Source organism: Canis aureus, chromosome 15 (genome assembly GCF_053574225.1).
Source record: "Canis aureus isolate CA01 chromosome 15, VMU_Caureus_v.1.0, whole genome shotgun sequence".
NCBI classification, from domain to species: Eukaryota; Metazoa; Chordata; class Mammalia; order Carnivora; family Canidae; genus Canis; species Canis aureus.
Window position 1 is genome coordinate 57658179 of NC_135625.1, and position 27067 is coordinate 57685245.

At 40.6% G+C, this 27067-nt stretch overlaps 1 protein-coding gene and 1 non-coding gene across 2 annotated transcripts in view; both read right to left on the reverse strand.

Annotated features, from left to right (window-relative positions):
- LOC144284185 (uncharacterized) overlaps positions 1–15239 on the reverse strand; it is a 28140-nt gene extending 12901 nt beyond the window's left edge. The window contains exons 1-2 of the mRNA XM_077848502.1: positions 15162–15239; positions 14814–15053 (exon numbers count right to left, since the gene is read on the reverse strand). Of these exons, the coding sequence (XP_077704628.1) occupies positions 14814–15053; positions 15162–15239 (318 nt within the window). The remainder of the gene's footprint in view (positions 1–14813; positions 15054–15161) is intronic.
- Positions 5289–5395, reverse strand: LOC144285157 (U6 spliceosomal RNA). The gene has a single exon (XR_013353542.1). It is a non-coding gene; the product is annotated as a U6 spliceosomal RNA (small nuclear RNA).
- Positions 15240–27067: the final 11828 nt, after the last annotated feature.

The window sequence follows — 27067 nt, forward strand, 5'->3', positions numbered from 1 at the left end:
TATTTTAGGATTTTACTTATTTGAGAGACCGAGCATGAGCAGGGGGAGGGGCAGAGAGAGAGAGGAGAGGGAGAAGGAGACTCCCCACTGAGTGTGGCCTGGCACAGGGCTCTATCCCAGGACCCTGAGATCATGACCTGAGCAGAAGTCAGATGTTTAATCAGCTGAGTCACCCAGGTACCATAACAATGGTCATTTTAAAGAAGCCCCTTACATAGCCTAATACTTAATATAAATTGTTCCTAAGATACAAAACGATAAACTCCCAGCATTTGATCTATCATCACACCTATGATTCACCAAGTTTGTGAAAATATACCCATTTTACCCACCCCCTTACCCCCTGCCCAGCATAAAGGGAGAGAGAGCTTGAGGTTGTGATCTACACTAATCTTTGAGCAGTAGCTGACAAGTTGGGCCACTGGTAAGGGACTTAACCCAATTGAAAAGTTGATGACAAGAAGTTCTGATGAAGTATAGGAGTGGTCCCCTTCAAAAGAGCATAAAATATGGATATTCATGTCCCATTTAGTCTTCCAGAGAAGGCTGACACTTTAGAGGGACCTCAATAATCAGACGCACAAAATTACCTATTCTATAGCTATTAGTCTTCATTTTCATTAATCCAAGTGTTTGCTGAATGGGAAAGATACTAGTAGGCCAGGATAACACAAGGGGCCAGGTTTGACAACATGAAATTCTCTTCACACACAGAAAGAAAGAAAGAAAGAAAGAAAGAAAGAAAGAAAGAAAGAAAGAAAGAAAGAAAAAGAAATTCTCTTTACAGTTGATACGGTTATGGCCAACCAGTGTCTGATAGCATAAGACAACACAAAGCCATTCATATGGCACCTTCTGCCTAACTGGTATGGCACTGGTTCTACTTGACTACTTTTAGCACTATGGGAAAATATGTTTTCTTGCAGGAAGAGACATATATGGAATCTTTCTTCTCTGGTCACAATTCTGTCAGCATCATGACTCGTAGGCTTACAAAATCCTTATTTTCTTTGGATTCTGACATAATCTTACCTCAGACAAAGGGAAGTAGTTTGCAACAAAAGAAATGTGTCCATGGGCTCACCCCAAAATCCACTGGTCTCAACATCTACAAGTAACAGATCTGATAGAATGGAATAATCTGCTAAAGACTGCTGTAGCATCTTTCGAGAGACAAAATCTTGTGGATTTGGGATGGTGTCCCACCAGATGTTACAGACCTTACACCATTATCCAACACATGCCATCTCTCCTGCTGTCAAAATGCACAAATCCAGAAACTAAGGAAGGCAGTGAGAGTAGCTTCTTTCAGCAAATAGGTAGAAGTGCCCTAGTTTACACAGAAGAAATGCTTCCCCTAGACAACACAATCTCTGTTAAATTGGAAAGTAAGCATGCCCTCGGGCCATCATAAACTCCTCAAGCTCTTAAACTTACTGGCAGAGAAAGGGACTACAATCATAATTGAGGTGATTGATGTTATTTAACAATAGGAAATCAGATTGCTGCCGCACAATGGAGGCAAGAACAATTTCTAGAACTTAGAGGTTTCTCTGGATTGCCTCACTTCTATAAAAGGTCAGGTAACAGAATAATGAAGCAATCCAATCAAGGCAGAAGCAATCAAAGGCTTATACCACAAGATCATATCACCAGATAAAGAATACTATAGCCCAGTCACTGACAAGGCTTAGAATACACATTGAATGGATGTAGCTAAAAGAATATATAATTGTCATTTAAGGTCATATGAGAGGTTACACAAGTTACGGGACTATGGCAGCTATATTTTATGTTAATTGAGAATTTCTTCCCTCATTTTTTCCCCTAGATTATCTTACATAAAGCGGCATACTGAGGTTTGCCAACATTATAGATTTTATTTGGGAATATGACTAAACTGACATCAAGTCATAAGGTTATGGTAGGTGATGGGATTCGTGTATCCCTTGTATTAGAGACACCTTTTTTTCATCTGGAAAAGAAAAGATGCCAAGAATAAAGAGGAGTGGAATGCAGGAAATTTTCCATTTTTTCTTGCATATCCACACTCCGCTCTCTTTCTCAAACTATGCCCAAGGAGGCTGTACTGTATGGACTACATCTGTGCACTTCCTTCTCTGGCTTCAGATTGGATCAGGCCAGTGGGAGGAACCAGGAAGAGTTTGGAGGGTGGCAAAAAGTAAAGTCAAGATATCTACTCCCTTGGTTCTTCCTTGGAGAGTAGACATCATCTGTCCCCAAACCAAAGGCCACAGTCTCTTCAGGTGACCCTCTGCAAAAAGGTATTTTTTATGAGCTCATATAATTGCCTTCTCCCTTTCCATTTAAGGTCTAGGAGTAGTGATGACTTAACCGCTGATTACTAGCCCAGTGTACAACCAACCATTCCTTGTTTTACCTAAACTCTATTGACTCCTGTATAAGTAGTTCTCGTATTATATTTTCCTTGGCTACCTCCTGAAGTGTACATCTGTTTCCTGCTGATAAAAATTTTTAGAAATGTAAGTGAGAACTGTAGCAGATACCCCACTTACATGATAAAGTTGATAGTTAAACCACTCTAATAAGCACTTAACCCAACATTTTCTCTATATTCAATTCTACTTTTCAGTTAAACTCCCTAACATGCTTTCCTAAAAGTTTCAACATTTTTTGGTGTCATATTCTTCAACCAGTTAAAAAATATATGACGATAAATCTGTAATATATTATGATTCTCTGTTCATGATTAATAAAGGTATTACAGCAAACCAAAAGTAGAACATTTAAAGATAAAAATAATAAAATAATTCTAATACTCTCTTTTTCTACCCCAGTAAAGTAACTTATGCATCTTTGAGGTGGATATAGTACATTCTGGAAACCATTGTAAATAAATAAATCATAGCATGCATTTCTTCTTGCTGTCAGAAATGGTTGTTCATTGACATTGTTGGTTGATTGGCTGTTATACAGATACTGTTTCATTTTGGTATTCACCTCACAGTGCTGAACATGGGGTTGACCCTCTTACTGATTATTCTTAATGGTATAATATCAAGAAAAAGGAAAAGTTAATGGAAAGGATTTCTTAGGTCAAAAATACGGATTAGGTTCAAGTGGTAGATGTGCATTGTGATCATAACATTGTCACATTTCATGGAAAAAGGTATGTTAAGGTATATATATGTGAACTGTATATATATGTGAATTCTGATGAGGTGTAGTAAGTGGGTTGGGTGGAATACAGAACCTGGAAAAGGAAATTTAGAATAGTGAGACACAGAGTGGAATCATGAAAGCACAATTTGTTTTATTCTAAATATTAATCAGAATGTATTCCAGTCAGGTTAAAATACTGCAAGTTTTTATGATACTAAAAGCTTCATTAGGTTAATGAAGGTTTGTAAGGTTTACAGTTCTGAATGATCAGATATAATCCTGAAAGAAAGCTTATATGATTCATCAGTGAACTTATAAAAGTGAAATTATATCAGTTCTTCAATTTAGCTGTCCAGTAATGGACCCAGATTTCCTATTACCTAACTTATTCCTTCATCTTTAAATAAGATCATTTTCAGAAGCTCTAACAATGATTTCAGTACATCAAAATTAAATATTGTAAATTTGCTACAAGGGCCCCATCGTGTGAAATGTATCATTTTGATAATTATTCTTTTCATAGAGGAAATTTCTACTGGAAGAAATAAAAGTCCGATGTTCTATGCAAACAAAAAGCTAACCTCAGCCATCCCATATTTAATCACTATCTGCCTCTTACTGCCACCCCTTATGTTCATATGTTTTGGACATTCCAACATTTTATTGCCCATCTATGTAAACCAGCTGCTGATCTTTGTATTTATTCATAGTTATTATAAATTTTATTGCTTAACATTAACTTAACCGAATTTTTATTTTCTACTACCTTTGGGCAATAATAAAAGCAACAGGATATTAATAATGTGCTATAATAAAGGAAGATTTCATATTTATAGTCAAAAAAATAAATTGAATATGTTAGCTGAATAGTGTAAATATGTCATTAAAATTTCAGAAATCCATTTTATATATATATATATATATATATATATATATATATATATACACACACACACACACACACACACCTTTGTCCTTTTTAATAAGGACAATTTATTAACTCAGTTGTCCAACTTAACTCAGAAACTCAACCATTCAAAATACCCAAGACCTAAGTCAATACTCACTTAGTAAGCATTTACCGTCTGTGCCAAATATATGATAATTCTAATATTTAAATGTCATAAAAATCAAGATGCTCAACTTTTAGCAAGGTACATGTCTAAATGAACATAATCTTTCTTAAAATTCTTCAGAACTACATGAAATATTGTCAAGTAGACCCTGGCTTTTATTATCGAAGCCTTGTTTTTATTTGTTTGTTTTTTTAAAGGGACTTTTGGTTACATCATAAGGTTAAAGGCATATTGTGGATACTTACTCACCTAGACGAGCTACAGATTAAATTAGTGAACCTATGTAAAATAACAGTCTTTCAAGTCTGAGGATAAGCAATACTCTCTTTCTTCTTCTTTATAGTTTCTTCTTAAAATCCTTAACATTCTACCTGTTTATATAATAAGTATATATATGCACATATATACACATATGTATGCTTATGCTTATGCAAAAAATTATATAAACACAAACGTACACATACCAATATATAGACTTTTTGTGTAATATTTAAAATATATTTTAAAAAATAAAAATAAAATATCTTTATTGATACTACTATTTTTTTTCATATTTGATGATTTCATCTTCATTTTTTTTTGTTATATAGGTATATTGTATATATGCTGATGCAATCAGAGGAAAAAAAACAGTGCAAATACAGTTACAATTCATAATACTTGGTTTCAATGCCCCCGGGGACTGCCCCATTCCTCGGCTACCTCCCGACCCCCAGCACTTCCCCACAGTATCCACCTAATGCTGGGGGGCAGGGAGGGGGGCAGGTTAGGGTAGGGAGTGGGCTCTGCCAAGGCAGTGCTGGTGACCCGGAGGACGACTCCAGGGCGGGGAGGCAAGGCACAAATCAGGGGTGGGTGGTGGGGGAGGTGGCGTCTCTAAGGAGGGATGGGGTTGGAGCAGCTGCCAGTCTGTGTGCTGGGCCCGGCCCACTCCCCCGCCCCACCCTCCAGAGCCCTGCCTCCCTACCCCCACCCCTTCCCCAGAAACCCTTTTGCACGGATCATACACAAACGGGCACATTACAAAATGACATAACACAGTTTCACAATATCCATGGCGAGGGCTTTAAAAATATGGAACGCTTCACGAATTTGCGTGTCATCCTTGCGCAGGGGCCATGCTAATCTTCTCTGTATCGTTCCAATTTTAGTATATGTGCTGCCGAAGCGAGCACTTCATCTTTTTATAACTACATATGAAACTGTTTATTTTTCTTTAAGTATGCATTGCTAATTTAAATTGTGTACTACATAAACCTATCACAATAGGTTAAATTTATTGATATTGAGATTATGCACTTAAATTTGATTTTCCAGATAACTATGAACCTTTTGAGGTATTTTTTAAAATTTATTTTAACCTGAAGAAAAAAGTAGTTTACTCTGACATAGTTCACTGCCGATGTTTAGGAATAAATCTGGTTTTCTGTAGGAATAATTACTAGTAGTCAGTTTAGGAAACGGATCTAAAATCTCTTTATATTAGGGGTTTTGTCATCCAATAGGTAATTCCATTGCAGTTTATGGTTAATAGCTCTTTATTCATGCTACTGGGAAGGGACAACTAATTTAATATCTATCATTATATTCTTATATTTTCACAGTTATTTTATATTTACTCTTCTGTATCACTGAACTAATATAAGAGGAGTGTTCTTTTAGAAGTGGCCTTTAAGATTGCTTATTGATCAAACTTTAGTTCATCTTCCATTACAGCATAGCAAAAGCATTTCACTTTTGTAGAGATTTCATATTTCACTCTTAGACATTGTTTCCTTCAGCTCTGTTTCTTCACTCTGGCCCCGTTTTTCCTATGTACTGTCCTATTTCATGAACTCTCCAATGAGAGATCAGTTGGGTGAAAAGACTGAATCTGGACAGGTAATATGCATGGCCACATTAACTTGCATTCATCAAGACCCACACCCCTGCATCTCTTCTAAAATTATAGACTCACAACATATCAAGATTGGGAATTCAGTTTTGCCTGAATGCACAAAAGTTTTGAATAGAGAATTGCTTAGAGCCAGAGTATCTCTCTTTGCATTAGCTGTTTACAAAATCAAGTTGAGTTCAGTGTGCAAGTCAATCTTGCAAATCAGCCATGGTCTCACCAATAGTTCATGATAACCTAAAGAGTAAGAATATGTGTCTCAGGAAAAACAGACTAATGGGAGAATAGAAAAGGTAGAACAATGGGGTAAAGCTCCTTTTCATAGAAAGTATCACAGGAAAGTAAACAGAATCACATGATAGTAGCAACTTGCTCTAGTCCCTTGCCGATTAACTGACATAATTGGCTCACTCACTGAAGAGCAGTCAGGGATGCTCAGCTTGAGGTGTTGAAGAAGGTACATTATCTCTTTTGTAATGAAGCATCTGGGGCCAGTATGTAAAGCCATTCTGCTCATGTAAAAAGATGTTCCTAAGACTTTAAAGCCAGCTATATATGGAGGTCCAAGGCAGAATTAAAAGTTTAGTTTTCATGATAATCATTTCGTGAACTTCCATTCATATTGGTCATCTTTTAACCATATAGACTAGCAAAAAGGAAGGGAGGAAGATGAAACCAAATTTGGTCAAGTTTAACTGTGCAAGGTTCAGTGTGATACGTTCCTCATGGAGTAGAACTAAGGAATTCCCTGATCAACAAAAACTTGTTTCCTTAGAGTTTTTCCATTTCCTCCCATTTTTTCCTCAGCTAATTAAATTATTGCCATCTTCTTTTAGTCCTATCAGATGCCTTTGACTTATCATCAAGGCTTTTTGTAGCCTTTTTTCCTACTTGCAAATTATCTACTTCATGCAGATTTCATTTTTCAAGTTTGGGACAGTAGTTCATGAAATAATTTCAAATTCTATTCCCATGTGCATTACATGTTGAGCTGTAGATGTTCACATGTAATGGAATGTTTAATTTTCATAAGTGTTGGACATGCGGGAATTGTATCTTCATGTCCATGCTGATTCAGTTCAACAAGCATCTATTGACTTCTCTATGCCGGACTCTATTTGGGATACTTGGCCTATATCAGTGAACAAGAGAGAAAAAAATTCTTACTCTAGTGCTTCTTACATCTTATAATATACATTCTCTAGTTCTGCTCCACCCACCAAAAGTTTTCCATTTCCTTCCATGTTATTCATTCTTATAAGTACTACTAGAAAGTTTCCAATGAAAACTTGTGCTAATGTCCAATAAAAACAATTAAAAAAGCAAACAGGTAGTACTTAAATTGTGTTCATGTGTTATGCACTGCTCTAAACTGGTTACATATATTAAGTCATTTAATCTGCATAACAAGTATATGGGGTGGACACTGTTTATTATCATCATCCATACTATTGAATATATCAGTAGTCATTTCTCCTGAGTAAATACCTAGAAAGTAATTGCTGGATGGTATGGGAAGTATATTTTTAACTTCATAAGAGATTGCAAAGTTTCCTCTAAATCACATTCCTACCGTCAATGCCTGACAGACCCAGTTGCTCTCCATCTGTGCACTGCTAAATATTGTCATCCATTCTGATTTGGTCCTAAAGATGATATGTAGTAATATCTCATCATAGCCTTTTTTGAAGGATAAAAATATTTTATTTAATAGTTTTCTATACATTTATACCTCATAAATATTTAGACATAGGAGATAGTACCTACCCTTCCTATCTTGATCTCTATCTGACAAATGTTTGGAGGCGAGCCTGTGCTGAGGCATTGTAGGGCAGTAACAGGCAAACAAAACACAACACCCAAGACTGGGACAATGTAAAAAGTACAACATTTATGTAATTGGGATAACAGGAGGAGAAGAATGGGAAATGAGCAGATGAAATATTTGAAGACACAATGATTTATTTCCTCAAATCACAGATCCCAGGAGCTCAGAAAACACAAGTGGGATAAATATCAAAACCACACACCTAGGCAATTCATATTGAAATTGCAGAAAACTAAAGACAAATAGAAACCTTGAAGGCAGCCAGGGGGGAGGAACCTTACCTATAAAGGAATAACAATAATTAGAGCCAGCTGCTCATCAGAATCTATGCAAAGAGAAGAGAGAGTAGTCAAACTATTAAAGTATTAAAAAGAAAAAAAACTACCAGTGTAGAATTCTACATCAGATGAAACTGTTCTTCAATTAATGAAATAAACATTTTCTTAAAAATTAAGAAAAATTTATTGTTTGCAGACTGTACTATAAGACATTTTGAAAGTTCTTTTAAAGGAGCAAGATAACATGTCAAAAACTTGGATTTACATAAAGAAATAAAGTGTACCGGAAAAAAAATGCATATCAGTATTTGATATTTTTCTACAAGAAAAGATCTGTTGTTATGAGTAAGGACCAAGAGAAATAGATGGGACATCCTTAGAAACTTCTGAGATAAAAAATAGATTAGAAATGGGAGCATGATTAACTGACACATGGAAATACATAGGTCAGCATCTATACTGTCAACCTAGAGAAAGAATTCCTGCTGTGTTAACATAGAGTTTATTTCTTTTTTAAAAAAAGATTTATTTGTGTGTGTGAGAGAGAGAACATTAGCAGGCAGTGGGGGGGCGGGGGCAGTGGAAGGGACTCTTCAAACAGACTCCGTGCTGAGCGTGGAGCCCGACCCTGGCTTCATATCACACCCCATGAGATGATGACCTGAGGCACCCAGGCAGCCCATGGTGTGTTTCTGTAAAGTCCACTCTAGAATGGTGTCAGGGATTGAAAGTAATGGTCTCCCTGTTACTGCCCTACAATGCCTCAGCACAGGCTCACCTCCAAACATTTGCCAGATGGAGATCAAGATAGGAAGGGTAGGTACTATCTCCTATATCTAAATATTTATGAGGTATAAATGTATAGAAAACTATTAAATATTTTTATCCTTCAAAAAAGGCTATGATGAGATATTACTACATATCATCTTTAGGACCAAATCAGAATGGATGACAATATCTAGCAGTGCACAGATGGAGAGCAACTGGGTCTGTCAGGCATTGATGGTAGGAATGTGATTTATACTATACTTTGGTATCCTTGCGTTTCAGTTTGGGTAATTATTGCTACCCTATGTTCAAATTTGCTATTTCTTTCCCTGGCTATGTTAAATCAGGTATGAGCACATTGAGTACATTCTCTCTCCCACTGCTCTCTATTAAAATAAATTTAAAAAATCTTTTTAAAAATAAAAATAAAATCAGTTGACCAATAGCTGTTTATCTAAAGCAATAACAATAATGTTACTAGCTGATATAGCATATAGCCAAGTGAAATGAATGAAAGAAATTTCCTAAGGCTTACAATGGACGAATTGGTTAATACTCTATTAAAAGTTACCTGTACAAAAAAAAATAAAAATACAAAATACAAAATAAAAATAAAAAATAAAAAAGTGACCTGTACTATATGTGAAGTGGTATAGCATCATTTCAAAGTATACTTAGATTAGTTTAAACTGCATGTATGATTAGAAATATCAACACCTCTCTTTCAAGAACTGGTTGACCTAGCAGGCAGAAAATCAGTAGTCGAGCTGAACCTGAAATCGGTAGAATATGAATCAACTTGGATCTGACATTGACAGTAGGTGGTGAATATTCCTAATGAGAGAAAAATACACACTCTTTGCAAGCTCACTCGGTGGACTCTACAAGATACCATATTCAGAGACACAGAACACAGCATAAAAAATTTAAGAAAATAAAAAACATACAAGTATGTTTTCAGACCACAATGTAACAAAACTAAAAACCAATATGTATGAAACCTATATGTGGAAAATTATAAAACTTGGATGAAACAAATTGGACGTAAAAGAATAGGAAATATTCTATTTTTATGGATTCATAGACTCAATACTGGTAAAATACCAATTATTCCCAACTTGATCTAGAAGTTCAAAACAAATGCAATCAAAATCTCAAATACTATACATTCCACATTTGCAATCTTTTCTATTTATCTACTCCTTTCCAATTGTATAGCTTATTCACTTTGTTTGACGATCTACTCAGCAGGCAATTATTGATTGTCTCCTATTAGACATGTACACCTTGGAAATGATGAAATTCATTAGATGTAGCTCTCCTGAAGGAGGAGGTGGCTGCACTTTGCCACCTCTTAGATGCATCATTTATCATACTTTTATGGTCAGGATTGCTCCTTTAGCATCAAGCGGCAGACCTGCCACATTAGTTGTATGCACTGAAGAGGAAAATGAGGACTGCATGGGCTTCAGGGACTAGCAGAGGCTCCACGGTTACCTTGGTTTGTCAGCTCTGGTTTCCTTACCCCATCAATTAACCAAGAATGCCCCAACCAATTTTCATATATTCATTCTAGAGCTGGTTATACAATATGGCAGCCACTAGCCACATGTGGTTATTTAAATTAATTGAAATAAAATAAAAATTTAGTTCCTCAATTGCAACAGCCACACTTCAAGGACTCAAGATTCACATGGGGCTAATGGCCACTGCATTGGACAGTGAGAATTTTACAACTTATTTTACAAAGAGTTTTGTAAAACAGTACTGACTAGATTCTCTATACTAACCCAAACAGACTTTTGTTATCCTATACAATTTTCTTATGTCAAAAAAAAAAAAAACCACCTAATTTTGCTAAGATCCTTAAATCTTTTCTTAACAAAAATGTAATTCTGAAGAAATTTTCAGAGCCTAATACTTATTGCATTAGCCATATTTAATGAAGACTAGGAGTACTGCATTATGTGAGAAGGAAGAGTCTTCATGGAATGAGTACTAAAGGTTCAAATATCAGAATATTTCTGGAGATAGTTCAGTAACTTTATAATGTTACTGTACAGTGTACATTATCTTTCATGTTAGGTTTATCAAGATAAATACAGAAACAAGCATTTTATTAATTCTGATTTATTTATAATATTTTCTTTTAACTAGAATCAGTTGCTGGATAGAAAATTAACTTTTCTTCCCTCCTACCATCATAGCACATCATTCACCCATAACAGTATTTCTCTTATTTAGTGTCATCCCAAAGGTTTTGTGTTATTGTTTGCTTTTGTTTATGCATTCATCTGGCCCACTAGTTTCTGAACTTTGGAAAAATGCTTTAGGAGAATACCAAAACCTATACCAGGTTTCCCCATAAAGCCTAGTATATAATGCTTTGAAGGGAGTGAACACTTAAACCTTCACTGAAATAATAACTGATCATTAATTTGAAAATATGCATAACATGGCAATTTCCTGTGAAAATAAGGACTTCTTAGAGTGTCAAGAAACACAAGACATGATCTGTGTGTGTTCTAAGGCTTAAAAAAAGATTTACTTATTAATTTACATATTTATTTCCTTATGTATTTATTTTGAATAGATACGGGGTATGTCCTCCCCAAATATCCCACATCACATTTGGTCGGTCTGCTTGATTCTCTAAATCAGTTAACCATTTGGTTCTCATACTGAGTAACCTATGTCTTACAATTTAATCTTTATCTTTAATAAAAGTACTACTTTAGCCTGCTACCACTAACATCTTTTCAATTTTCCTTTTTTTTTTTTTTTTTTTAGAATTTATGTAGGAAATAAGGTTGAATTTTATTGGTATTCCTCACAGTCCTTGTCAGCAAGGATTTGATATCTATGCTATTAATTTTGGATTTATTCTGGAGTCGATAAGAAGTTATAATAGCATTTGAGCTACCTGGTGTTAAGTATAGTATTTTGTAACTAATCCGTAGTAGGAAAGGGAATGGTTGTTTATGATAAAAATGAGAAGCAAAAATATCACTTGAGAAAATTTACGAGATGACATTTCTGTGTGCACAAGTCTCTTAGTCTCTGTATATACAAGGGATGAGAAGGCTTTGAGAACCATTTCAGGGCAGCCTCTGTGGCGCAGCAGTTTAGTGGCGCGTGTAGCCTGGGGCGTGATCCTGGAGACCCGGGATCGAGTCCCACGTCAGGCTCCCTGCATGGAGCCTGCTTCTCCCTCTGCCTGTGTTGTGTCTCTGCGCCTCTCTCTCTGTGTGTCTCTGAATAAATAAATAAAATATTAAAGAAAAGAAAGTTCTTTCTTTAAAAAAAAAAGAGAACCATTTCAGTGTTGAGACTTTTTCTCTTGTAATTTTTAACTAAGATTGAGATTACTATAAACCGTTTCAATAGTCACTGCCCATAAGCAGTTGTAAAGACGGCATACTTCTTATGAACCACCTCTGATTCACAAAAAGAGTATTTGTCTCTTTTCTCCACCCTACCAATTATGCTAGCTTGATATATTCCAGAACCAGAAGCCAGAAGTGAAGGAAGAGAGTTAGGGGACTGAGGTTTAGAGGGATGAAAAACACTCCCTAGAACCTGTGATTTTATTTGAATATGTTACATAAATTCCACCGGAAGACTTAAAATTCTATTTTGAGACCTGCCCTACGACCCAGCAATTGCACTGCTGGGGATTTGCCCCAAAGATACAGATGCAATGAAACACCGGGACACCTGCACCCCGATGTTTCCAGCAGCAATGTCCACAATAGCCAAACTGTGGAAGGGGCCTCGGTGTCCATCGAAAGACGATGGATAAAGAAGCTGTGGTCTATGTATACAATGGAATATTCCTCAGCCATTAGGAACGACAAATACCCATTTGCTTCGACGTGGATGGACCTGGAGGGAATGATGCTGAGTGAAGTAAGTCAATCAGAGACGGACAAACATTACATGGTCTCATTCATTTGGGGAATATAAATAATAGTGAAAGGGAATAGAGGGGAAGGGAGAAGAAATGGGTAGGAAATATCAGGAAGGGAGACAGAACATGGAAGACTCCTAACTCTAGGAAACGAACTAGGGGTGGTGGAAGGGGAGGTGAGGGGGGGGTGGAGGTGACTGGGTGATGGGCACTGAGGGGGGCACTTGACGGGATGAGCACTGGGTGTTATTCTGTATGTTGGCAAATTGAACACCAATAAAAAATAAATTTATTATTTAAAAAAATAAAATTCTATTTTGATTTGTTTGTCCAAAAAATACATATTTTAATACCAGTTATAACTTAAAAATAAATATAATTCTTCCTTACTATATAGACAGTAAGAATACACAGACCAGATTACCTGTTCTTCAAGCTACAAGGACCTTCAAATCATTATCTTGTCTAACACCGTGCTAGTAAGAAAACATTATCAACTATGATGTTTAGAAAGGTTACCTAGGGAGAATAAAACCAGTTATTTTAACCTATATATTTTGTGGTTCAGTCGCTGATCAATACTTTGAAAATAACTTTGAAAATAACAATAATCAAGTGATAAGAGTTTATGCTTAATTCTTAAATCTTTCACAAGGTACAAGCTCAAAACCATTATATTCAATATTACAAATATTAAAGCCAGTGTCTTTTAAATTATGTAAGTTAATTTCTTAGAACTTATTCAGAGGAAATTACGCAAATTACAACTTATCCTATAAATAATCCATGTTATACTCACATCTTTTTAAATCTACAATTCGTATGTCTTACAAAAATTCTCGCCATTGTCTGCTAAACTTGTAGAAATTTAGAAAATGGAAAGAATTTAAATTTTGTGGCCACAATCATAGAGTCCATGAGGGTTCGGGTAATAACAGGGGCCTTGGCAGGTTCCTTAGGGCAGTACCTCGGGACCTGGACAGCGGGGCGCGGAGCAGCGGTGGGGCCACCCGGGAACCGGCCTGGCCGAGTCCCGCTGCAGCCCTGGGGCGACCCGGGGCCTCCCCCGCCGCGCCGCGCCCCGCCCCCCGCGGTCCCGCCCGACCCCCCAGGCTCCTTGGCCCACGCCCCCCCCCACCGCCAGCATCCCGGGCCCCTGTCCGCCCCCCGCGGCCCCGCCCGGCCTCAGGTCCCCCCCAGGCTCCTTGGCCCACGCCCCCCCCTCCCGACCCCCCAGGCTCCTTGGCCCACGCCCCCCCCCACCCCCAGCATCCCGGGCCCCTGCCCGCCCCCCGCGGCCCCCACCGGCCTCAGGTCCCTCCCGACCCCCCAGGCTCCTTGACCCACGCCCCCCCCACCCCCAGCATCCCGGGCCCCTGCCCGCCCCCCGCGGCCCCGCCCGGCCTCAGGTCCCGCCCGACCCCCCAGGCTCCTTGGCCCACGCCCCCCCCCACCCCCAGCATCCCGGGCCCCTGCCCGCCCCCCGCGGCCCCCACCGGCCTCAGGTCCCTCCCGACCCCCCAGGCTCCTTGGCCCACGCCCCCCCCGACCCCCAGCATCCCGGGCCCCTGCCCGCCCCCGCGGCCCCGCCCGGCCTCAGGTCCCTCCCGACCCCCCAGGCTCCTTGGCCCACGCACCCCCCCCCGACCCCCAGCATCCCGGGCCCCTGCCCGCCCCCCGCGGCCCCCACCGGCCTCAGGTCCCTCCCGACCCCCCAGGCTCCTTGGCCCACGCCCCCCCCCCCCCCAGCATCCCGGGCCCCTGCCCGCCCCCCGCGGCCCCGCCCGGCCTCAGGTCCCGCCCGACCCCCAGCCTCCCCCGCCGACCCCCGCCCCCGCGGACCACCCCGCCGGCCTCAGGTCGCGCCCCCCGCGGGCCGCCCTCAGCCCCCATCGCGCAGTGGGGCGCTGCTTACCGCAGGCCGAGTGCGGGTCAGAGCCCTGCCCCAGGGGGAGCCGCCGGTGGGTCCCGGTCCAGGCCGCGGCTTCCCCAACGGCCCCCGCCCGGGTCCCCCCCAGACTGATGCGCCTCTGCCCCCCGCGCCTCCTTCCGTTGAGGCCGTTGGAGCCCGGAGCGCGCGGCCGCGGGGGGCCTGGCCTGGGCGGGGCGGCGGGGCGGGAGCCCGGGGCGCGCTGCTGCTTGGCCACTTTGGGCTCTAACCTCGCTCCTCCCCTGGGCTGTGGGGTTTTTTGATTACAGGAAACTAGAGGACTGTAGGGAAGTGCCGCCTTGAGCGGGCTGAAGCGACTGCTGTCACTACTACATTCTCTTCTAGGTGTGACAGCGCCTTGGATCTAGAGACAAGCTTCTTGTTCGCCAGGAGCACCCCTGCAATGTGCATTTTCGGGTCATATCCGCATATAAATGCCTGTTTTTAACTACTTCATGCACAGGTTCTTAGCAGAGAGTCATGTTTTAGTTCTAGGATTATGCTTATTTCTTTCTTTAGGGTTGCTTTTGTAATGAATCAGCACTTACATACACCTCTACTAGGCAATCATGGAGTTGGCACCCCAAAGAAAGGTAATTTTCGGTCATTTTTAAAAATGTAACAAACACAATTATATTTGCATTTTAGGCCTCGTTTAATGATGTGACCTCTAGAATGCTTATCACATCAGTTCATCGTGTTTTTTATTTTATTTATTTACTCATGATAGACACAGAGAGAGAGAGAGAGAGAGAGAGGGAGAGGCAGAGACGCAGGCAGAGGGAGAAGCAGGCTCCCTGCAGGGAGCCGGTCGCGGGACCCTATCCGGGTCTCCAGGATCAGGCCCTGGGCTGGAGGTGGCGCTAAACCACTGAGCCCCCGGAGCTGCCCGGTTCATCAGGTTTTGCGTCTGTGGTGCTCTGTCCTTGAATAGGACATTTCATACCACTCTTCCACAAACATTTAATGTCCTTTGAATTCTGAAAATTCTGTTCTAAAAATATTTGCAACAATTTGAAGGACCTTGAATTTGTGAAATTGTGAAATAAAGTTGAAACAGTAGAAAAGTTTATTCGGAGGGGATTGACCTCTGCACATGTGTTTGAGTTAAAATAATGATGTAAAAGTAAACTTTGTGTATTTCTTCCTGTACTTTAAACAGTATTTTCAGATTCTCAGTGTAGAATTAAACATTGCTGATACTAAAAAAGAAATACATCTTGTGTCTTCCCCCAAGTAATACTATGGTTGCCGAGTCGTGAGAAATAACACCACAGTGATTATGTCCTCAACTGCCAGGCTTTTTCTTTTTTTTTTTTCTCTCCTGTTACCATATCATAATTAGCTTCACCACATGGACTGAATTCTATTAGCTGAGCAGAGACAGAGCAATGTCAGCTCTCAGGTGAGTATGGCTACTTCCAAACTTTTTGAATCTGCAAAATGTACAACTCAGAGCTAGTGAAAATTCCTCTCTCTTTCTTTCAATGACAGAGGATATTTACCCCCGGATCCTCTGGGATGGTATCTGAAACTCTGTAGACACTCCTGGAAACTTGAGGATTTTAGTACTTTTTTAAGTTGTCAGTAATGATGGAGTTTGTTGTACAAGTCTGCAGCTTAGGACCTCCAAGGACCTCTTCCTTATTTACAAATGTTTCATTGCCTTTTTTAAAAATGTAAAATGCTCTTACCAATATTTTCTGTGTTTACAAGCAGTTTAGCTTGACTCTTCTATCGCAGGCCTAGTCTTTTCTTTAGCACGTTAGTTTGGGCGTGACTATTTGTCAAAGTACTGAGCGTTATGTATGCCTACTCCTTATATTTTGATGTCTGGTCTTCTCTTTGCAGCATTATATTTAATTTGAGCCAAACTCTATGTATTTAACATATCCTGAACGCATTATTCCTCAAATTCAACAAATTCTTTATCACTTAAATTCTAATTTGGAACTCGTCAAAGTTTTGTTTCATGAGTCTATAAGGAGTGGAAGCAAAACATTTGTAATGCTGTGTTTTTGTTGCTTTCACATGCATGATCTCAGTAATCACTTTGAGTTGTTATTAGCAGTGCAGCATTATTCCAGGTTTTTAGATCTAAGGACTGAGATTGAGGAATGTGTAGTAACTTACTCAGTGTTTTTTTTTTTTAATAAAAACTTAGTGTTTTTAATTAATGAATATTAGAATTGTTATTTTTCTGACTCTAATCCCATTGTCCTTTCTTGTACTAATTATCTCCCCTTGAGAATCTTTACATATAGGTACTTCGTATATTTTGTTCCCCAAATAAATTTTGAATGAAAACAGATCAGATGATTACTGAAAAGAAAATCCTTCCCCTCCTGTGTAACTAGTATATGTTTTGAACTCAAATGTATCATTTTGCTTTTTATTGAGGAATTTTTTTAATGTATATATATTTTTTATTTATTTATGATACAGAGAGAGAGAGAGAGAGGCAGAGACACAGGCAGAGGGAGAAGCAGGCTCCATGCACCGGGAGCCCGACGTGGGACTCGATCCCAGGTCTCCAGGATCGCGCCCTGGGCCAAAGGCAGGCGCCAAACCGCTGCGCCACCCAGGGAACCCTTATTTAGGAATTTAAAAAGGTTAAATAAGTTTTCACATCATTTCGTACAATGAATCATTCATTACCTGATACATATTTTTATCCTCCAAGGACTTAAATACAGTAGACACCTCTTGTGTATTATGACAGGAGGGGGAAGAGCCCACATGTACTGTTTGGTTCCCATGACCTTTTCTGTATCCTCCAGGGACACTTGCTGGTGTCCGCTCATTTCCTCCCTTGACACATAGAGGGAGGCCACACTGAGGCAAGAGAAACATGGCATGTCTTTCTACCCTTTGAGAGGTGCTAAGCTTTTTCTCTGGCATTAATCCGGTTTTGCTTCTACATCAGGAAAGGAACCTCAAGAGGGAAAATACACCATCTTCTGGGTCCTGACCCCCATGTAGTCCAGGCTGTTGAGTTCCTCTCAACTGAGCATCTTCCATTGAATTGTTATTTCAAAGACCTCTGTGTTTCAGAAGCCTTCTAGTTTAGGACACCTGTTTCTGGGGCGCTCCCTCTCTCTGCACAAAAATACCAAGTCAGAAGGCCCAGAGCCCCGCAGCAGTGTCCTCTCCCAGTAGACCTGCTTAGCTGGGGAGAGTCACAGTCAAGTAGCAAAGCCAGCGCCAAAGGGCTCCCATTCCACTCTCCTTCCTACCTCGGAGAGGGAATTGAGACCTTTTCATGGTATCTGGAAACAAAGGAACTCTTTATCAGCAGGTTGAACCTTCCCTTTGGGCACAACTGTTCTTTAAATTAAGGTAAATATTGTTTTTTTTTTTTTTTTTTTTTTACCTATTTAAAACATTAATGCCTTGGCTCTAATTTTGTCACCTTGCTGTATTTTAATTTCTCCAGGACAAAATAATCGGTTTACTTTTTTAGATTTTCAATCTGATTCTCCCCCTTATGCATTGCATATTATAACAAATAGTAATAGAACTTAGCCAAATAGGCTGTGACAATTAATTTTTTTTATTGGAGTTCAATTTGCCAACATATAGCATAACACCCAGTGCTCATCCCGCCAAGTGCCCCCCTCAGTGCCCATCACCCAGTCACCCCAACCCCCCACCCATCTCCCCTTCCACTACCCCTTGTTCATTTCCCAGACGTAGGTGTCTCATGTTTTGTGACAATTAAATTAATAATTCATTTTGGTTGCAAGTGTTTAGGCCTTGTGCTTTGACTGATATATGCAAAAATGATAATTTATTACAAATAAATTCATATACTTGCACTATAGTTTGATGAACCAGTAAATTTTGTCTGCATGACTGTCATTAGACAGAAAGTTAGATCATTTCAAATATATATGTTTGACTTCATGAACACCTGAAATGATGGCTCGCGTAAGAACATGTTTTTGTTTTTTGTCCCTAAATTTGTATGAACTTACTTTAAGGTACTAAGTACACTCCTGTATTTCTGAAGTCTTGTACACTTAAATATAAAGAACTAAATATAACCACATTCAATTCACATTCCAAAATAATAGACTCAATTAATTTGCAAGTTCATTCTAAAGTCTTTCTTATTTTCAAGGAGTAATTCTGTTTGTAATATAGTAAGCCAAAGTATCTTTATGACTGAGTTTGCTCATAGGAATTGAGCAAATGAGCCTCTGCACAATGACCACCGCTGAAACAGCCCTGCTAAGTTTTTCTCGCGTGGGAGTCAGGTGCATATTCTAATAGAAGGAGATGGCATTCCTGGTTCCCTGGGTGGAGGTCAGCTGGGCTCTGAGTGACTGTAAATAGCAGGAGGGGAAAAGGCTCACTGGAAATCCGAGTTTGTGGTGTCCAGGGGCCAGCAAAGTTATCTGCCCTGACAGCGTCTCAGGGGGGCTTTAACGCCCCAACCACCTTTTCCACTAGAAGATTTTAAATTGGATCCACGTGTCAGAGAGTCTAAGACCTAAATAATTTCAGAACATGGGAAATGTACCTGTTTCTTTCAAGTTGTTAATTAATGAATACTTCGATAAAAACCTTAGTATTTCCTTAGTGAAGAATTTGGGAGGCATCAACTCAGGTTGTTAAACTCAGAGAGTGTGTGGTGGTTGACATGGGGAGTCTTGAGGCCCCAGGGCGAGCCCAGGATTGGTCAGGGCTTTTGTTCAGGTGAATGGGTTTTCCCTAGGCCTGTTTCAGATCCCTGAGCTCTTTTCATGGATGCTGGCTCTATCTCCTTTTTACCAGACACTTGGGATTTGTGATTCGTCATCTTCCTTTTCATAGTATCTTTGATCTTATTGATAAGTAAAATCTTGCCCCCCCCCCCATTTTTATCCATACCAGGTGTTACCTAGGCCCACTGCGCAATAGAAGTACTGGCAGCTCTGCTACCTGGTTCTGGTTGGCTGTAAACCATTAGGCCCAGATGACCAGACGTGATACCCTATAGGGTTTCGGGGTCTTGCTTGTCTCCTTTCCTTTCTCTCCTTTTTCAGAAATGCTTGTATTGCAATGTTAAAATTTTATGAAAGCATCATTGTTCCCTGCTTTTCGGGTTAGATGGAAACATAACTCTTTTTCTGAAAACATGAAAGTATCCCAAACCTAAACATTCCTAGATAAAAGCATACCAATGTGCACATGCAGTTGTCTTTGCAAGTTTGCTAACAGTAATTTGGGTTGATTTGAAACTTCACTGACATTTATTTATTGAAAGATTTTGTTAATCAGAGGGAGAGAGTATACCAGGGAAGAGGGGCAGAGAGAGAGGGAGAGGGAGAAGCAGGCTCCCCGCTGAGCAGGGAGCTCAAAGTGGGGCTGGATCCCAGGACCCTGGGGTCATGACCTGAGCTGAAGGGAGACACTTCACCGACTGAGCCACCCAGGCACCCCAAAACCTTAGGTTACCTTTAAATGAGAGGATAATACAGTTTATAAATATTCTGAATTACATTTATCTAAAGAGATTCAAAATTTTCCTATCAGAAGAGTATGAGCTTAACTCCTGGAATTGTCACTTGATTGTCCATTTGAAAGAACTGTGTTCCTTTGGCTAATTTGTCATCATTACTTTCATTTTCTGTATTAAAAGACCATCATCAGGGTGTCTGGGGGGCTCACTGGATTAAGCCTCAGACTCTTGCTTTCTGCTCTTGATCTCAGGGTCTTGAGTTCAAGCCCCACATTGGGCTCCATGCTGGCTGCTGGACATGGAGTCTACTTAAAAAGAAAAAAAAAAAAAAAAGGTTCGTCATCTTCCTCAGTGTTTATTCCTTATGAATGTCTGTAGGGTAAATACCGTTTTCTGTTCTACCACTGAAATGGGTACCTTATTCTCGTGGATGCATTGAGATATTTTCCTCTTGTTGAGTGACCATCGTGTGATGTCTGTGGAGTGTTCTTGGTAAAACTTGTTGGTCACTTTATTCCTGCTGGCCTCAGGCTCACTGTCACCATGACTCGCCCACTGCTTATTGGTCTTCCCCTCTCATTTCTTCTCTTACCCCAATGGTTAGCAGTATTTTTTCCCTTTCTACCTTTTTTTTTTTTTAATGATGGCCCATTTTAAGAAAAATAGTGCTTATAGGCTCTTTTTTGTTGTAAAAAAAATATATTTATACCAGAAATAACTCTCGAGCCAAAATGGAGGAAAACATATGCTTATGTTTACACCTCGGCTTGCTTATGTTAAGGAGTGAGAGGTTGTCCTATTTTTTTTTTTTTTTATGATAGGCACACAGTGAGAGAGAGAGAGAGAGAGAGAGGCAGAGACATAGGCAGAGGGAGAAGCAGGCTCCATGCACCGGGAGCCTGACGTGGGATTCGAACCCGGGTCTCCAGGATCGCACCTTGGGCCAAAGGCAGGCGCTAAACCGCTGCACCACCCAGGGATCCCAGGTTGGCCTATGTTATTGCCTCAGTGTTGCATGAGCTCAGGACTCCGTTTCTTCTGTCTTTTCCCATTTCTCCATCTGCAGACAGTATCCAGGGTAGAATAGAATTAATATCTTGTGATCATTTGCCACGGTTTAGTTGTGAACAAGTAGGACCGAACAGACATATAGCCCTGCTAAACGATCACTTCTATGTGGAAAAATAGAAGTCACATCAATTCATCTAAAACCAAGGTTATTTATTATTTCTAGAAAATTTCCTTTTATATGTTACTGATTTAAACTCACAACTTATTAAGGTGCCTACAGAGATAAGTATATATCTTCCACGAAAGCTATCTTGTCAGTGTCAAGGAATAGTTCCCAATTAAGTGGGTAATTTCAATGTTCTTTGGTTGCTTCCTGACAAGTGTTTTCTTGCTGAAATGGGTGTTTTCTAACTGCGACTTGATGAACGTTCCTGGTGGAAGTGAACAGAGGTGTCAGTGGTCCAGAAGGTCGGGTTCTCAGATCCTCATGTGTTGGCTGAAGTTTCCACCTTACTTTCTTGGCAAGGGATTTGGACCTCGTTAGAGTTCATTCTCGGGGCTCATCCGCAAGGGGATGGAAATCCCTCTCTCCGGGTCCCGCCTGCCTCTGGCTCCGCAGCCTCCCTGGAGCAGTGGCGGCCCTGCTCCTCCTGCGGCCCAGTGCTCAGGAGCTGCGAGGGGCTCCGGCCTCTGGGCCTCTGGGCCTCTGGGCCTCTGTGCTGCGGTTGCCCTGCAGGCCTGAGCGCACGTTCCTTGCCTTCCCTTCCTCGTGTGCTTCCGCTCCCCCGGCCTTAGCACCGCGCAGGAGAGCCCCTTGCCCTCCCTGCCTTGCTTTTGTTCTCTTTTTGTTTTCTTTTTTTTAATAATAAATTTATTTTTTATTGCTTTTGTTTTCTAAGGCAGAATGGACTTCCCAGTGTTTGTGGTAATGACGTGCACTTAAGGATGTTTAAAGAAGTGGCCTTATAAAATGCATATTTGTATTATTAAGATAGTGCTCAGGTTGCCGCTCCAGAAAATAGGTCAGATCTTCCTGTGAGATCCAGGGGCCGGTTTCTCCCTGGTCTTTTTTATTTTTATTTTTTAATTTTTATTTATTTATGATAGGCACACAGTGAGAGAGAGAGAGAGAGAGAGAGAGAGGCAGAGACACAGGCAGAGGGAGAAGCAGGCTCCATGCACCGGTAGCCCGACGTGGGATTCGATCCTGCATCTCCAGAATCACGCCCTGGGCCAAAGGCAGGCACTAAACCGCTGCGCCACCCAGGGATCCCTCTCCCTGGTCTTAATTCCAGGAAAGGTTGGGCTTTTCTGAAACAAGTTGTCAGTTTGGTCTTAAGTACCAGCACATCCTCTATCTAAGTGAGTTTTCCTCTTTCTGTTTACTGCTGTGTGTTATTTTCTTTTTGAAAATAATCTTAATTTCCTTATGGCTATTTGTTAATTTTATCCATTCTAGAGAAAGCCTTTGTGCAGTACCGAGTATGCTAGAACTGTCATCCAAATAATGATATATTTTTCTAGACTGAAGAGATCTAGATGTATTATTGTGTTTCATATCTTTAATACTTGACTGGCTTTAAACAAAATAAATAGCTGTTCATGCACGACTGATAGGGTTTTAGTTTTTGTCACCCAGTGAAATAGGCTTGGGGATTAGCCATAGGTCATCATCAGTTTAAAGAGAGGAAAATGCACTTGTTTTAATATCTGTGTGATCGAGATACCAAGCTACATTTTCCTCTCTAGCAGAGATGTGTCACACGAGGTTGTAGCTGTGTTCAGTGTAGTGTGGATGGATGCAAAATGGAGGGAAACGTTCCAGTCTGAAGCATTGTCATCTTTTCTCCTAATGAGCCTAAAATTCTAACAAACAATGCACTTTTGGTTTTTTTGTATTGTTTTTTTTTTTTTCAGCAGGTATATATATGCTTTCATTTTATTCATATGATAGTTTACCCAGTACAGCTCTAGGCTCCAACACCTTAAAAAATAACTCTCCTTTCCATACAAATATCACATCAAAATTCAGGTCCAGATTAATTTCACACACATTAACCTCCAACAGTTAAGCAACGATTTCCTCTGAGATACTTGCTACTCTCATTTCACAATGGATTTGGTTCATATAAATTGATGAAGACAACAGAAAAGAAATGAAATGAAAAGTGTTTTTCTGGACTTAGGTGATTTTGCTTTGGTTGTTAGTAAAACCTAAATGCATTTGTTAAGTTTGTGGTGTCTTGGGAAGACCAGAGACAATCCAGTTACACATTCTTTTTTTATTTTTTTGTATCACTTTTATTGTTTTCAGTTGTTTGATACTGTTTATTACATGGTTCAGATATTTGACTGCTCTGGTTGAAAATGCCTAAATCTTCTGAAGCTTTTTGAGGACATTAATTCTCTTCTTACTTCTGCCTGTCTACCGCTGAGCCCAGCACAGTGTCTTCCATGTGGCGGTTTCAGATATCTGGTCGACTGATTTTTTTTTTTTTTTTTTTTAATAAACTGACACCAAGAGGTTATAAGCTGTAACTTTATAATTTGTAGGACAAAAGCTCTGGACTTTGAAGGGAAGCCGTGATCACTGCTCGGTCCCTGCCCACCCCAAACTCTTAGGCCCCAGATGCAGCCACTCTGGACCCTTTGAGATGCTTGTCTGTTCTCCGCGTCCTTGTATCTGAAGAATGAGTATCTGCTGCAACTTCTTGGTTTCCAGGCTCGGGTGCTGTCCGCGTTCCTGCGTGGAAGGGACAGATTGGCGCCCCCTCGCATGCCTCCCCACGCACAAACTCACGCCTCCTCCCACCCGCGGTGCAGACACGGCTCTGCCGCAGAATCAGACCGATGGCCAGTGAGGGTGTTTCCTAACACGTAAGCACCAGGTGCAGCTCGGAAACCTAGGAGGCTCACTTGCCATTTCCAGGCTCGCACAAGTTTTCATTTCTGGAAATTATGGTTCGTGAGGCAGGATGAGGCCTAATCAACATGGTCCGCGTGTGACTCTGGCTTAACAGTCCGGGTGTCGGTGGCCAACAGACCCCTCGCAGTCTGGAAAGCCAGCCGTGTGAGTCAGGGAGAAACAGAACCAACTGGAGGTAAGTGTGTAAATAGATCTACTTTAGGGAGTTGGCTCACACGATGGTGGAGACTTGGTGACTCCAAAATCTGCCGGGGGAAGGCCGGCAGCTGGAGGCCCAGGAAGAGCAGACTTCTCCCTTGCTCGGGGGAGTCAGCCTTTGTTCTAGGCAGGCCTTCACCTGATTGGACGAGGCCCACCCACATTATGGAGGGTGATTTGCTTTACTCAAAATTGCCTGATTTAAATTTTTTTTAATTTTTATTTATTTATGATAGTCACACAGAGAGAAAGAGAGAGAGGCAGAGACATAGGCAGAGGGAGAAGCAGGCTCCATGCACCGGGAGCCCGACTTGGGATTCGATCCCAGGTCTCCAGGATCGCGCCCTGGGCCAAAGGCAGGCACTAAACCGCTGCGCCACCCAGGGATCCCGCCTGATTTAAATGTTAATCTCATCCAAAGCCACCCTCAGAGGAACAGCCAGAAAAGTGTTTGACCGGCTCTCTGAGACCACACTCCAGGCGACCTGACACATCAGATTAACCATCACACCATCAGAAATTCATCCTTGAGTGGAAAAATCTCCTCTTCATACACTCAATACACAGCAGCTGTTGTGGCGAACACTGTCGGTCTCACACGCATCTCTCCTGCTCCGCGGACAGACAAGCCCCTTTCCCAAGACAAGGTCTTGGGAAATTCTTCACCCCTCTCCTGCTTGCTCTCTGGCTGGTGGAACTCCTGTCTTTTTCTTTCTTTCTTGGTTTGCTTCCTCAGTTTTGGTGGTTTGCTGAGACGTATTTTGAAAATATTGTCTTTCCATCTGTGGCTTGTCTTTTTATTCTTTATAAGAGCAGAAGTTGTACATTTTCATGAAGATTAATTTATCATTTTTTTGTGTTTATGGATCATATTTATGTTGCATCAGAGAAATCTTAGTCCAACATAAATAAAAAGACATTTTCTTATATTTTCTTGTGGAAGTGTGATGTTTCAGGCTGTACATTTAGGACCGTGGTTAACTTTATGTTTGTATATGATGCAATTTATCAATTTCTTTCTTTCTTTCTTTCTATCTTTCTTTCTTTCTTTCTTTCTTTCTTTCTTTCTTTCTTCTTTCTTTCCTTTTCCTTCTTTTCTTTCTTCTTCTCGTTCCTTTTTTGGTATTTATCTATCTCTAGCTGTTTCACCACAGATTTGCTGAAAAGACTTTTCTTTCTCTGCTCCCTTTTATTTCTTTTTCCTGTCTTACTGAAGTGGCTGGAACCGCATAAGAATGTCACACAGAACAGTGAAAAGTGGAGGCCTTGTCCTGTCACTGATCTCAGAGGGAAAGTGTCTACTGCTCTTCTGTCAAGGTGATGTTAGCTATGGTGTTTTTGTACATGACTTTAATCAGTTTGAAAAAGTTCCCTTCTGTTTTTAATTTGCTGGGGATGGATGCTGCTTTTTCTGCATTGAGATGACATGTGCGTTTTCCTTTCTGCCTATTAATATGGTGGATTATACTAGTTGTTAATTTAATTTGATTATTTAAAAAAGATTTTGTTTACTTATTCATGAAAGACACACACACACAGAAGCAGAGGCATAGGCAGAGGGAGAAGCAGGCTTCCTGCAGGGACCCCGATGCAGGACTCGATCCTGGGACCCTGGGATCATGACCTGAGCTGAAGGCAGATGCTCAACCACTGAGCTACCCAGGTGTCCCCAATAGTTTAATTTTAAACCAACCTTGCATTGAACCTCAGTTGGTTGTGATTTATCTTTTTAAATATTGTTAGCTTCAATTTATTAACACTATGTTGAGAATGTTCACACCCATGCTTGTGAAAATATTATATTATATTTTATTTTATTTTATTTTATTTTATTTTATTTTATTTTGGGGGAATGTCTTTGGTTTTGGTAGCAGAGACTTCCGGCCACTTATGGGCAGGCCCCCGTCCACTTCTCTGCACAGTTTGTCTAGAATTGGTTTGATTTCTTTTTCTTTTTTTTTTCTTGATTTTATTTATTTATTTGAGTGAGTGAGAGAGAGCGAGAGCGAGTGCACGCATGAGTGGGGGGAGGGGCAGAGGCAGAAGGAGAAGCAGACTCCCCGCTGAGCAGGGAGCCCAACATGAGGGTTGAATCCAGGACCCTGAGATCATGACCTGAGCTGACGGCAGTTGCATCACCGACTGAGGTACCCAGGTGCCCCATTTTATTTCTTAAATATTTGGTGGATTCCCCCAGTGGAGCTCCCTGGGCCTGGAATTTTATCTGTCCCTTGGTTTTTACTACAAATTCAATTTTGTTAACAGACATAAGGCTGTTTGTCTTCTTTTCTTGAGTGAGCTTCGGTAGTTTGTCATCCAAGGACCTTGCCCACTTTGTCTTAGTTGTCAGAATTATTGGCATGCGTCTGTCCACAATAGTCCCTTATTATGCTCTTAATATCTATATCACCTGAAGGGCTGCCACTTCTCACTCCTGCTGTTCGTGACTTTTTTGTTCTCTTGGTTTTCCTGGTCAATCTAGCCAAAGACTTATTCATTACATCAATTTTCTGAAGGAACCAGCTTTCTGTTTCATTGATTCTTGCTGTTGTTTTGCTTTTTTTTTTTTTCATGGATTTCCATTCTCATCCGTATGATTTTTTTTCCTTCTCGTACTATGTTGATTTTTATTCCCCCCCCCCCCCCCCCAGTTTCCTA